General features: G+C 37.7%; 1 protein-coding gene across 2 annotated transcripts; it reads right to left on the reverse strand.

Moving 5' to 3' along the window:
* Positions 1-2287: 2287 nt before the first annotated feature.
* LOC116260191 (uncharacterized) lies at positions 2288-13686 on the reverse strand. 2 transcript variants are annotated; one of them, XM_031638336.2, is made up of 10 exons: positions 13568-13686; positions 12952-13046; positions 11638-11715; positions 9791-9815; positions 9669-9701; positions 7641-7762; positions 7408-7538; positions 4798-5027; positions 2694-2932; positions 2288-2598 (listed from the first exon to the last, which is right to left on the reverse strand). In XM_031638336.2, exons 2-10 carry the CDS (start codon positions 12952-12954, stop codon positions 2509-2511), a joined length of 951 nt encoding a protein of 316 aa, XP_031494196.1. In that variant the 5' UTR covers positions 12955-13046; positions 13568-13686; the 3' UTR covers positions 2288-2508. The 2 variants fall into 2 exon arrangements, with proteins under 2 accessions (XP_031494196.1, XP_031494202.1); XM_031638342.2 differs by lacking the exon at positions 13568-13686 and adding an exon at positions 13400-13550.
* Positions 13687-14172: the final 486 nt, after the last annotated feature.

Consider the following 14172-nt stretch of genomic DNA (forward strand, 5'->3'; position numbering starts at 1 on the left):
AATCTGATAATATCTCAACATAGCAATGGTCACATGCTGCACACTTGGGGCATTCAAATTTGATCTAATTGTTCTTCTATTTAGCAAAATTATAGTAGTTTTCTTGGATTCAAAAAGTGATAGCCGTACTAAAACAAACAATGCCAATGTAAGAAACCTTCTAGACGTTAGTTGAAGATTATGGTTAGACACTTAGACTTCTTGTAACATGGCATGACTTGCAGCATTGTATCTATCTAGGATTCTCCTTACACTGATCAGCAATAAACATGACTTCTTGGAAAATTGAGGTTTCTAGAGATTAAATAAGTGCATGGAATTAAACTGAATGAGTACAGAGAAAATCTGATAAAAGAGCTCGGACTGAAGCAAACTTACACATATGAATACACGACAATTAAATGGTAGGATAAAGAAGACACTTCCAATAGTGGAATTCCTTTTCCTGGTTTGTTCATCTGAAGACTGTGATGTCCTGTATTATTTTCAGTACACTAAGCTGAATAGCTAAAACTTTGAAGAATATTTAGGTGGAAACTTACGTAGAAGACTGGGTTGGTTCTTATGTATGAACAACAAAACTAAAGTACTGTTCTGACTTGTTCATCTCCCTCCCAAGTGGCAATAATGAAGGAGTGTTTCTTGATGCATCATGCCGGTTTTTTTCTTAATTTAATCCCTAAAGGTGCCATCAGAAAATCCTACCTCAAACCTCTCATCAAAGCCAGTGGTCTTATCTAAGATCTACTATTTTTTAGGTTGCAGCCTGGCAAGTCATGTAACTGCAAATCTATAATTCAATAAATGGCAACAAGCACATAAATTGGAGCAAATAGGTGTTGTTGTGCTGAAGTTGGTTTTAACTTTTAGGCTTTTAGCATGGGTAGGATGTCTGGGCTGCAATAGTACCACACATCAGTGCTTATGATGTAGATGTCGTAATTGATCATATCCTGCATTATGGTGATTACTTCATTAATCATCTTTGGACTTTTTCGCATATTAATGTCTCTAAGCATTCCTTAAGTGCATATAATTATTTTGGAGAAGCATAAAATTGCTTGTGAAGCTGCAGGAAATGTGTGACGCCAAACACAGGCAGCCTGCTTGGTGGCTTGGAAATCTTGACATCAACCGGACAGGTTTCTTTTTAGGAGCAGCTATGGTAGCAGCATACAGCTATAAAAAATAGTTTTCATTTGCATGGGGCATCAACAGAAGAAACAAATTGCAAAGACAACCAGGAAAACAAAATAGGAAAAACAGAGAGACGAAGATTTGTGAAGCAAATTGCAATAGAAGTAAGCTGCCCCACAAAAAGATGTCAACCAGGAAAAGCGAAATACCTTGGTCCTCGATGGGAGGGAGTGTAAAGGGGTTGGTGAGGCAGGCACGGCCGGTCGGCGAAGAGCAGGGCAGTAGTGAAGTGAGGCAAACGTTCACTCAAAACATATTTAAAATTGAAAAACAAATGATAAAAGCCTGATCTTGCAGGCCTACTAGGTCTGCTAACCAGGCCCGGGATCGGGTACCCTGCGACGGCCCAGGCTCGGGTCAAGCCGGGTATCGGGTACCCTTGGTGGCCGGCCCGGTGCCCAGGCCTATTCATTGGCAATGAGTCATGCATGCTTACTTAGACACTACTTTTTGGAGTCCATATTGTAAGTGGCAAGTGCAACTCATGAACAACACTGCAAAAAAGATGGCTGTCCATAAGTGCATCAACCATGAAAGGCCTACTATAGCTAGTCAAACTGACAGGCCAGTGAAAATTCAGTCGTGAGAACTATTTTGCATCCTCGACCAGGTCAATTGTGCAAGCTGTTTCTTGTGCCTAGCATGTGCAACCCAATTGCAGGAGCATGATGAGGATCCTGCCCCGTCATGAATAGAGGTCTTCGCAGGAAGGGTCAATAAACCTTGGCCCGGTGGATGAATCGTGGCCTTGTTAGGCTTGATGTCTTTTCGACATAGCTAGACATTGTATAAACACAAGTTTCCCGTTGACTGCTTTATTTAACGGCAATCTGACCTTGTTTACAGCCTTAAAATTCTCTTCCTACAACACATTCCCGTCGATACAAGTTTGCTATTTTTCCATCGCTTCCGTCTAAATCAAGACAAATAATTCATGTTAAAAAGTGGCAGCACGAAGTATCGCAACGTCTACGCCACTTACGAAAAATTGGATGAAGGGCCCACCCATGAAGTCAAAGTCATGCATAATAATCAATTTTGAGACACTACGATTCATCTAGGCTCGTAGTTTCTAACGCGAAGATAAGAGGAAACAAAAAGAAACAATTTAATTGGGCGGAGATTTTGGTTGATTATATTCTCTTGTAAACTCCTTCAGCAACATTATAAACATGGTATCTGTAAGCACACTTGTACCGTCCATCAGTATCTCAACTAATAAAGCCACCAGGAAACAATACAAGTGATCACTTCAATGATCCTCATATTTATTTCTTTAGTTCTAAGACAAAATACTGCTATACACTCAAATTAGCCCCTCAAAGAATACTTTTTTCCAGTGAATGCTTGAAATTTAGGTTCTTCCTTTGGCGGCTCTGGTTTGGTTTCTTTTCTGGTAACCTGAAAAGGGAAAAAAAAATCCTGAGTGAGAGAGAGAGAGAGAGAGAGGGAAAGAGAAAGAGAGACAGAGAGAGAGTTGTATCATGACACGGTACCTTGTTCGCTTCCTTAGTGACGGCACCTGCATTGGAGCCAAACACGAGCTTCCCTGGAGTAGACCTAGTTGAGGAACCACCTTTTTGTTGCGAACTGTTTGAAGACGATGGCATGCTCCCTGCAGCGGCAGGGTTAGATGCAGGTGCAACTGAATGCTTCAAAGGTTTCCCATCCAAGCGCCTCGCAACACCAGTGAATGCACTGAACTTTGGTTCTGCCGCAACAGGTTCTTGCTGCTCTGCACAGGAGAGCCGGATACCAGTAATGTCAGAAAGACATGGATACTTCGGTGAAAGAGCCTTCCCCACCTGATCTTGATACGACATGAAAAAGGAACTAAAATATGGCCTTGACAAGCTAATCAATTTACTAATAATGGTACACCAACAAGCTACAAGAACAGGTGACATGATCAGTGCCTCTTGGCCCTTATCCACTGACATGTATAATCTGCAGGGAATAGTACAGGAACCTATATACCCCTCAAACATCGAGTCATAACATAGTCAAGCAATTCATCCCGTATCAGCCCCTTATTCAATAAAATAACATTACAAATTATTTTTTTCACAATTTAAGCAAAAAAGCACTTCCAGAATACTGATATAGTGAGAATTGAGATGACAGATACAGGCTAATTCTCTGTTTATTTTGTAAAATGATTCACCTTAAACATAGACATGCAGCTAAAAAATCTGCACTTTGCAATGAACACTATTACAGCAAGAAAGAATAAAATATCTAAAACAAAAGCAGCAAGCAATATTTCCACTGCAATAGTCTAAAATTTTATACAACTAATTATTTCCAACATTTCAGCATACTGCAAATAAGATAGAGAAGTTATTAATGGCACGTCAATTCATGGTGAACCCACTTATTCAATATCCAGAAATATTCTTCTTTCAAATCTTTAATGCCATATATCTTGCCAAATCATGCTGACCCCATAAACATTCTCTCAGACAGAATTCGTAATAAAAAAGAAACAACCACTGACACATGCTCGATGCCCATGACCAGATGCATCAGGCTGTTGAACACACATTTGGATGTTGACAAAGCATGCATGATGTCAGAATACCAGATTGGCAAGAAATTTAACTCTTGGAATATAGACTCCTTGTCATTAGAAGCAAGGTTTAATCACTTAATGCACCATTGTCTTAATTCAGTCTTTCCCACAGGGATTTTCAAAAAATCCAGAAAAAATGAAGTATATGACTAGATAATACCAACTTCATATTGTAGAGAAACCTAATGGGAAAGAGCTCATGTGATCAGCAAAAACCGACGCCCAAATCTTCAGAAGGACACTTACAGACCCATTCTATGCATCTCATTATCAAAAAGAAAGCTCCTGTATGATATCTTTCCAGATGGTAAGATGTGAATTCACTTGGTTTGAGTCCCTGCGAGGCCGAGCCAACTCCTTCATACACTATTTTATGTCAATGGCTCAAACAACTTTGGTGCTGATTTACACTTTTTCCTTTGACGGCACAATTGCAATAGATCTTTCATGTTCTGAGACATCCAACATTTGAACAAAGTCTCATGTTCACGAAATTCAAAGCTTATGTGCAAGCAGTGTTTGAACATGCTTGAAACTTGCTGAACATTTCATGCGTAATGACAGTGCCTTTCGTTCTTTGGATGGACGGTTCATGTCAATAAGCGGGAGGGAACTACAACTACAGGTGCAAGTGTGGTAGCAACTCAACAGGGCATATAACCACCTTCATGGAAGAGTCACTTGAGGATAACCAAACCTAGCATCATCCTCCAGATATGATCATCATCCCAGTTCAAATAACTACACCACATGATTCTATTGGGCAAGGGCACATAAAATGACGTTGGCAAAAAAAGGAATTTAGCTATAGTGCTATACAAATAATGTGGCAAAGAAAATCCTAGAAAGGTTATTTACTTACACAGATACAGTATTTTTTAAGTTTTTAATTTGCTGCAGGGTACATACTATACCCGTTCTTGAAGCATATTTTCTAATGTAAATATTAGCACTGTTTTTCACTTATCAAAGATATATATAACATCAAACGAAAGCAAAAAAAGTGCAAGTAGAAGGGAAAAAATAACCTGCAGCAGGCATGTTGCTTGATGAGGGAACAGTGGAGGGGGCTGGTCTTTCCGGCTCTTTATAATCAAGAGGAGGCGCGAAATCTACTTCACAATCTGTCTCAATGATACTTATCGCTGAAGAGGGCTTTGTCTCAATGATATCAATGTAATATTTCTTATTATTGTATGCAACCATGATACTGTCACCAGTGGTCAAACAGGAGAAGTTCCGCAGTGTTGTTTCTAAGCTGAAAAAATAAAAATACATGGATTATTTCCAAATTCACCAATCACAATCTAGAGCAGGCATCACTCACTCGCACATACTAGTCACAGAGCCATAAAATTTAATCAACAAATACAGAGGAACCTTGTTTCCTGAACGAAGATGAGATTCTAAATAAGAACATGGTGAATCCATTCATCTTTAACATAAGATTTGTGGATACAACTGCAAGAAAGATATCTTGGATCTACTCAATGAATTGTAAAAGATGCAAGGCAAGCCCTAAAGAAAAGCTGAAGTTACACCAGTGACCATCAGTTTTGACAATTTCTTATAAACTTTCTTCTTGGAAGCTCTTCCAGCAACTCATTTCAAATTAACCTTTTAAATTTGTTTTCTGAGCAAAAGGATAAAGAAAGCATATCCTTTCAAAATATCAACATCAGCAAATATATTGTAGATACATTATGCATTTAAAGAAACATTAAAACTATGATGCTGCTATATATCCCAGAGCCCAAAAGAATTCTAGAGACGTGAGAAAAAAGCATCAATGATTCTCGCTAATGGACTTCCCTAATTAAGTATGTTGAGACATTTGACATGCACATCAAAACCAATGAGACTTTACACTTGTCAAGTGGGTTTTGATGCCCTTAAAATTTTGATGGGCATATAGATGTTTTGGAACTGAAGAATGAATTCTAATTCACTGATACTTTTGGTTGTTTATTTTGTATAAACACTAGAAGCTTTCGCTACTCTGAACTTTGAAAGCAAAAGAAAACATCTGCTTGAAAACTTTTCAGGGAATAACAGATTTATCACTTCCAAGTCATAAATTTGGAATGGCCAAGTTTTTCAGGTACGAGTTGATTCAGGAAGATTGAAGAAAGACCAGCACGGGAGGCAAAGACATGCATGAATTTAAGTGACAAAGAAAGGAGAAGAGAGAGAAGAAAGAGAGGATGAGTAGACATAAGAAAGATAAGAAGGATTACAGATGAGCCATTTCTTTTTCCATATCAACATCCCCAGAATTTCTGGCTGAATCATGTGATCAGGCTATCTAAAGCTGATACAATGCTAGATCCTCAACTACATTTTGCAAAAAACGGATCTCAATATGACTTGAGAATCCAAGCAAGACGAACAAAAAACTTGGATTTGATTTTGATGAAGAACAGGCTGAAACAAAGGAAGATTGGATGATGAAACAATACATATTGATCAGTGAGCTCTAAAGAAAGATTGGACAGTGAAAAAATATCTTAATTAGTGAACTCTAAAACGTATTAGACAAAAAAACCACCCTTCCGATAACAAGTTAGGGTTTTGTAAACAAGGAATGAGAAGAACTAAACCAGAATTAGGGCCATAAACCTCTAGAAGAAGAAAATTAGGCTTTTTGACAATGGATTTTGAAGCAATTAGGGTTTTGTTGACAAATTGAGAACCAGACAGAAAAATAGAATGACTTTGCCGCAGAAGTAGAGAAAAATCAAAAGAAGGGAAGCAAACACAGGAGTATAAAGAAGAAAGGGAAGATTTCTGATTTACTCCTTTAGATATTCAATTGAAGATCTCTTTGGAGATACCTTTTCAAAGAACTCACAACCTACACTGTTTACCGTGTCAGACTTTGATGAATCGGACCCGATGTACCACTGTAGATTGTTCCTGCAAGGAATCTAGAGAAGAGGACTCAGGAGCCAAAACTCATTGCAACAATTCAAAGGGCCATGACTTGATAGTTAATTCTATACTTTTGAGTTCTGATAGTGATAGGTTACAGACAGTATAACATGGATTGATAACACCCTCTGTTACATATTTATACTACAAGTGAATAAATTGTGTATCGATCCGGAAAAGATTTGGATCTAGATCCAGCATATCTTAACAGCTGGAACAAAGTAGTATGACTGGACCATCATTTATATAGCATAAAGATGAATGGAGAAAGGACAACCCAAAGTTCCCTAGAGTATACGATCAAGTTGCAGATACATCAACAAATTATCAAGAGCACATGCTTACTTAAAAAGTTATACATATCAAACATAATGTACAACTAGAAGGGTCAGTGTGTATACTGTAAAGTCATGTGCAACTAATTTTGATAGTGTCCTATTTATTGTTTTTTTTTTTACTTTGGTTTGATATATTTAGTGCCAAAAGAATTACAGCTTTTATGTTTCAGAAACAAGAAAAAAAAACCTATATTTATATGGAAAAGGAACCATTTATTAGGAGGCTCCTACAAAAGTACGAAGCCCAAAAGTGCAGGCCACCTACCAGAATCAAACAACAAAACATAAGATTGTTCCTCTTTGATTTGTTTGCACTATCCATATGTATATGACGTTGATTGGATGTAACACACAAAGAACTGCACTTACATAGCTTTTGGGTTTGAGATGTCCAAAAAATCCTTAGTATGTGGCTGTAACTTTACATATGTCCCTTTTGGGAGAGTAGCATTTTTGACACGCACTGTATCTCCCTCTTGCAAAAGCATGTTTTGCATCATCTGCCATAATAAAGAAAAGCAGTTAATTTGAAAAGGGCTAAGCACAATCTTGATGTTCCACAGTAATGTCCGTTGTATATAATGAGTATCTTTCTAGCATACCCAATATGGCATATAGATCATGCCTTCCTCCGCAATAAACTCCAACACACCACAATGAGAAATTCGTTCCGTTGAAGGATTATGCAGCTCAAACAACATTGGGTAGTCGATATGCAAAGAGGCTGCAGTGAAAATTTTTTAGTAGCTCTAAAAATATAGAGTATGGATGGAGAAAACAACATATAGATGTAGAAATAACTATTCTATCAGGACTACAACATGCAAATGTGTTGACCAGAAATGCTGGTCATTGGACGTTAACAATTTCCTCCAAGTGCACTATGTTCATGAGCTTAAGATAGCAAATTGCAGTGCACAAGAAGACACATTGACACATGCAAATGCATGTAAAAAGTCATGCATGTGCACAAATTTATATTCATGCACGTGTATTTTTTCATGGCTCTTTTGGCAAAAGCAAAATCCTGAAAATTTTATGGTTCTGATAAGCCATCAAAAAAATATAAATACTTAAAAACTAAAGTACCAAATCCTGAAATAATAAAGAAAGAATAAGCTTCAGCTGACTTATGCATAGAAAAGACAGAAATGTTGCCAAATAAAAGAATAAACTTAGACAAAAATATTCAAAATCTCAAATCAGAATAAGAACAATCGAATATAATGACAACATTGTATAACATTAAGTTGCTACTTAAAATACTGTTCAACATGCCCATCATTTTGAATATACCATTAGACTTTCCTTTTTAATTTTTTTTCTCTGTCACACTAGTGCAGGTGCACTAGTTTTCAGGAAAACCTGGATGCATGTCCAGCAACTGTGTTCGTGTGCTTATAGAATAAGCTAGCATAAGCAATGTTATCACTGGCGTAGCGTATCGCGTATCGGTCGGGCCGACCTATACGCCGTATCGTAACGTATCGTAACGTAACGTATCGTAAAATTAATTTTTAAATTTTAAAAATTAAAAAAAAAAATCCAAAAAATCATAAAAATTCCAAAAAAATCCGAAAAAACAAGTAAAAATCAGAAAAAATCAAGAAAAAAGTATTTAAAGGAACATTCATCATTCATGTATATGATTATGAAGTATGAACTATGAACTATGAAGTATGAACAACACATTCCAAAATAAGAAATCAGACATTCAAAATAACATAATAAGCAGCTGAAGAGAATTCGATTACATCACAATTCATAAGTTCAAAAGTGAAAACATATAGTTATCAATCATGATTCATTCAAGTTTCAACAACAATCCTCGTCAATCGTCATTTCCATCATCATCTTCGTGATCATCTTAATTTTCTTCATTAAGTGCTTCTATCCCCTTTGTTGGAAATGGAATGTCACCAACATTCCATTGCTCTCCAGCCTCCCCTTCTTCAATAATCTCTGCTACTCCTTCAAGGTTCAAAAAATCAAGATCGTCCTCAAGGTCATCAAGTATTACATATTGGTGTTAGAAACCAAAAAACCCTCTTTCTCCAAGCTTCCCACCGTCCCGAGACTCCCCACAACAAGAAATAAAGCTTCTTCACCGGCAAATCTTGATGCAAATGGAGAAAATCTCTCCCTCCCACGTCTCTTGCAGTGTTTAGAAACAATAGAAGAGAGAGAGAGAGAGGAGCGTAGGTTTTAAAAAAAGACGCAAAAAAGGGGCCGTCGGGCCCCATTTTCATTTTAACCCCGTATCGTACGATACGGGGCTGTATCGCCCGTATCGTACGATACGGGCGATACGCGTAAGATACGCACGCGTATCGTGCGTAATACCTGTATTGTATCGTTTTTGTTGATACGGACGATACGAATCGTACGATACGCGTCCGTGTCGTACGATACGGAAAACATTGAGCATAAGGACATATGCATTTGAATTAGAACATAAAATAATAACCACCAATTTTTATGGCCAAACCCACAAAGCACCAAGAGCACGCCCGACTCAAACGCAGCAGTTTATTTGCAGCATCCATGTAACAGCTTCTTTTACTGATTTTAATAAGTTCATTCAAGAATAAGTATACAGCAAGACAAAATGAAGCTGGAAGTTGCCTTACCAAGCCGATCAAGAGCTGATGGAGGCATTATAACTACAAAAGCACCAAAAAGGAAAAGATATCAGCAATGAAATGTGAAAGTAGTGAGAAAAGAAAAGGAGTTGATAAAGAGAATAACTTACTTTTGTCACCACTTTCCAAGTGTGGCTGCATTAACAAGGATAGACAAATGGTCAGATCAATAATTTAAAAAAAAAAAACTAATTATATTAGTACTAGATACAAGAAAATGAAAAGAACCAAATGGCACTTTCTATCTAGGGATTAAGTTGGTTTACAAGAAGCAAATAAACTCCATCAAGTTAGATATGCATGGGACTGCACCACTGAAACTGTTTTGAAACCTATGCAAGTTCAAGAACAACATGTCCCTGGTACAGGAACTTCCAGATTCCATCTTCTCTTTCATGGAGAAAAGCACCTCTTAAGGTTAATGATCATGTTGGTCATCAGTCACCATAGTCATCCTAGTGAATAATATGCATAAAAGTGCATGCCAATGAGCAACAACCTACAATATGTACATCATAAGTTCAGATTTATCTGTTCCATAAGCTATTTATTTGTATGGCCATGTTTCAGTTCCTGAATCTCGTTCTTCATCAAAAATTCTCATTATGAGATACTTCTTTGGCAGATGAATGCCTTTTGGCATTTTCTCTTCTCCATAAACATTTATACTAAGCATGCCAGGAAAACAACAGCCTATGTTACTGCAGTATGTGCATAAGAAAATGCCAACTACCTCCTCAACCTATTTATTCCTACAGACCCACTCATTAACTTTGCAAGATTGGAAACTTAGATCATCTGCTTTCTTTCCTCTTTCAGTTCATTTCCCTCAAATCACTTTCTTAACGCCCAGATACACACCAAAAGGTACACCAAACATTCCAATTTCCAAGTACTGTATCCATGAAGTGGAGCACCTAGCAGACACAAGAAGACATCCTTTCCTTGAACTATTTATTCTCTCCTTTAGACACTTTTTTGTTACAAAACCTTTTAAGTGTATGCCAGTGTCATGTCTCCACCTAGACTCCCAAGCTGCGTTGTAAACCTCTAGCATATGATCAATAGCCATGTCATAATACAACTGTCCGGGGTGCAGTTAGTGAAGACCATCTCATTGAATCAGTGTTGCAGAGATTGAGAATTAGTTGCCAAACTATGCATTAATGTGGTAGGAAAGGACTAGCCTTTTGTGGGGAAGTTACTAGATCCAAAAGAAAACCAACTGCAACTAGTCAATGAAGAAGGTTGATTGTTTCTTCTTGGAAATTTTTTTGACCTTTTTCAATATGTTGAGAAGGTCTCTCTCTCTCTCTCTCTCTCTCTCTGTTTCTCTCTCCCCCCCGCCCCCCACCGCTTTTCTGTGTTTTAAGTTTTTTTTCCTGCCGAACAAGGTTCTTTCGGCATGTTTCAGTACTATGCTTCTGCCTCAGCACTTGCAATATTTTTTCCTTTTTTTTCCTAAAGATAAAAAGCATTTAGACCAGCTCAGGTAGGCTCATCCCAGTTAATCTTGAACAGTTGAACTACTTGTGAGTTGTGACTGACTTCTGATGTTAACCACCTAGATTGACAAAGATACCAAATGAAGAGGAGTTTTATACTTCTAAGATTGGTAGAAGCAGTTTTTACCATCTACACAATCCAACAATAATCAAATCCCTAGTTAACTCATTCTCTTTTATTTCAAAAATAATAATCTGGTCTTTGGCAGTGTCAGGTTATATGGCATTCACAAAATTTACTTAATTAACAAAGGAAGAATTTGATGCACACGAATGATACCATGATTAATGAATCTATTGGCAACATGAACAGCCCAAGAATCACATAAAGATACAGTGAAAACTCAAAAAATGCTAAATCAGTTCACATCCGATTTTGCGAGGTCATGTCAGTTAGTGTATCTACAACATACAGCATGGCCAAAAGTACAAGGGAAAAGAGAGAGAGAGACCTTATCAATAAAAGATGCTGGATAACATCGATAAGTTTGCTCAAATGACATTCCATGGTAACCATAACCTTCAAAAAACTGCAACGACAAAACAAAAATTAAGCCACTTACAAAGAAGAGAGCCTATCTGATTAAAGAAAGAAACTTATTTGTCACAAAAGGTGACATGGAATTTTACTAAAGAAGATGCCATGCTTCAGCAATACCTGCAAAAAATAATGTGACTACCAGCTACATAACATTGTATTCCACAAATAACGCCAACCATCATATTGCATAAAAAACAAGAACTTTGATTCATTTGTATAGAAGGATTTCCAAGTAACCTTTCTCTCTCTCCAGCTTTCCTCACTCCTTTTCTTATTTATGTTATTATCAAAGTTGGCCTTTGACTAGGACTCAGCAAGGTGTTGAATAAGCAAAACGGCTAGTTCTCTAATCATTTGACCTAGTCCAATGGCTATTTTTCTTTGGTATAAATGTTGAAGGAATTACTCTCGTTTGTAGTTCTATGCTTCACCAAGCATTCTTGGCGGCTAAAAAAGTCCTTAAAATCTTTAGTTGCGGACCATTTTTGCAGGTGAAATCCAAAGTTGACTTTTCACAAATTTCACAGCATACATCAGGATAATGTACACGACGGTAATATGGCTCACTAGCATGGAAAGATAAGAAAAGGCAAATCAGTAAAAAGTGCTTAATCGTTTTTATTGTAGGAAGATCTGGCTGGTAGTCCTTCTTATTGGCCATTTCATCTAGTCCTATTTTGTCAACCACATACCAAAGTCAGTACGAAACTATGTTCTATACAGTTATTCTCACGCTGCTCAGTTATTCATACATCCTTAACCCCATAAATTTACCCATGCAACAATGGGAATATATTGATCACATAAGTAACAAATAAGATGATCACATACTCCAATATTCGGGTTCATGGAACACTCGCAAAGTGTTCCAACTGCCAAACGACCCCTACGTATCTCTCTCAATATATCAAGGGAATCACGATATAAAATCAAGAAGAAAGCAACTCTAACAAAGTTGCATAGACTTGAGAGCGGTATCCGTAGATCTAAGCTACAGATGGCTAATGTATATCTACTAAATATGTCCCAGGACACAGAAATAATGGCCATCGAATGAGACAAAAATTTGAGCGCAGGCCAACCCAAATTGGGGAAAAATAAAACCACATATGCAGATACCCAAAAATCCTCAAAATCAGAAGGCCGGAAATTTTGTATGGCAACCATGAAATCGGAACCCTAAAGGAGGAGTACAGAAGAGCAGAACTATCTGTGAGTCTCTCACCATCTTTTTTTCTTTCCGTGCTCGTCCAAACAGCCTCAAGGACGAAAAACCGAATATCTTCCAGAAAAGAACAAAAAGGCAAAGGATGCTTGTTCCTGCAGAAAACCTAAAGGATCAGAAGACGCAACCAAGATAGGCACCGATGGAGCCCCAACAACCAAAGATATTCATATATACTGTTGTTAGTGATTTTTTGACAATGGAAAGTCGAAGAGAGCTAGGGAAAAGCAAAACTAATTTCCTCAAAAATAAAAAATAAAAAAACTTGAAAAATTAAGAAACTGCAAACAATTAAAGAGGGTGCACAAATAAGAACTGATTAGAACAGATTCTCAAACAGCCCACTGCAAAGCTTTGCATCGGGGCTTTGCTCGTTCGCTTCAATGCTCTCTTCATTAAGCCATAGGGGGGAAACTCCCCACCCTGCTTAGTGAGAAAAAGCACACACCTGAGAGTACCAACTCCAAGTGAGGCAGTAAGTGTTGTTTGTGATAGGTATATTCACTTTGGAAGGCAGAAGCTCCGGGTTCCACATGAAGGAAGGAAGGGGAGGGAGAGAAGGGGATCGAGAGAGAAAGGGAGGTGTCGAGAGCAAAAGAGAGATAAAGTAGGATACTTTGAGACTATCGCCGCTGCCCGCGACGGAGACGGTGGCCGGAGATGGACACCCTTCAACGCAGGCGCAGGCAGATCCTCCGGAGCAGACACAGGGAAGGTAGGGACGGAGAAGGGGATATGGTTATATACGCACGGATCTGGATTTGATGTTACAACCCGGAAAAGTGCTCGGACGTCCTTGGTTCGAGCTCCATTAGTTCGTCAACGAAGTCAGAGTTGGAGCCGAGCTTGCTCTAGCTCGAGCACAAATGCACCCTTTTAGTTATGCGATGGTTTGATACATTTTATAAAGTCTTCTGGATCATACCTAGTTTTTTATTTTTACATTTTAAACGTTTAAATCAATCTAAAACATTTGAAATTATCTTATAAATTTAAAAATCAAAAAATAACCAACGGACGATTATTATACAGTTTGGTACCAATAACAACATCTATATACAAAATTAGTCTCACTCATTTAAATACGATAAACACAAACATTATTGGATGTGAATAAGAGGTACGATAGAAGATGAAAAGCAAATGCATGAGTATTTTTTTATTTATTTACAACTTCTATGTCAAAAAATGTAAATCAACTTAAAAATTATATTTTCTCTA

This window comes from Nymphaea colorata, chromosome 1, assembly GCF_008831285.2.
Source record: "Nymphaea colorata isolate Beijing-Zhang1983 chromosome 1, ASM883128v2, whole genome shotgun sequence".
Classification (NCBI taxonomy): domain Eukaryota; kingdom Viridiplantae; phylum Streptophyta; class Magnoliopsida; order Nymphaeales; family Nymphaeaceae; genus Nymphaea; species Nymphaea colorata.

Coding starts and splice junctions, on each gene's coding strand:
- LOC116260191 (XM_031638336.2), bottom strand. Junction 9,816..11,637: donor CAGCATCTTTTATTGATAAG/GTCTCTCTCTCT, acceptor TTGTTAATGCAG/CCACACTTGGAAAGTGGTGA. Junction 9,702..9,790: donor CTTGGAAAGTGGTGACAAAA/GTAAGTTATTCT, acceptor GTGCTTTTGTAG/TTATAATGCCTCCATCAGCT.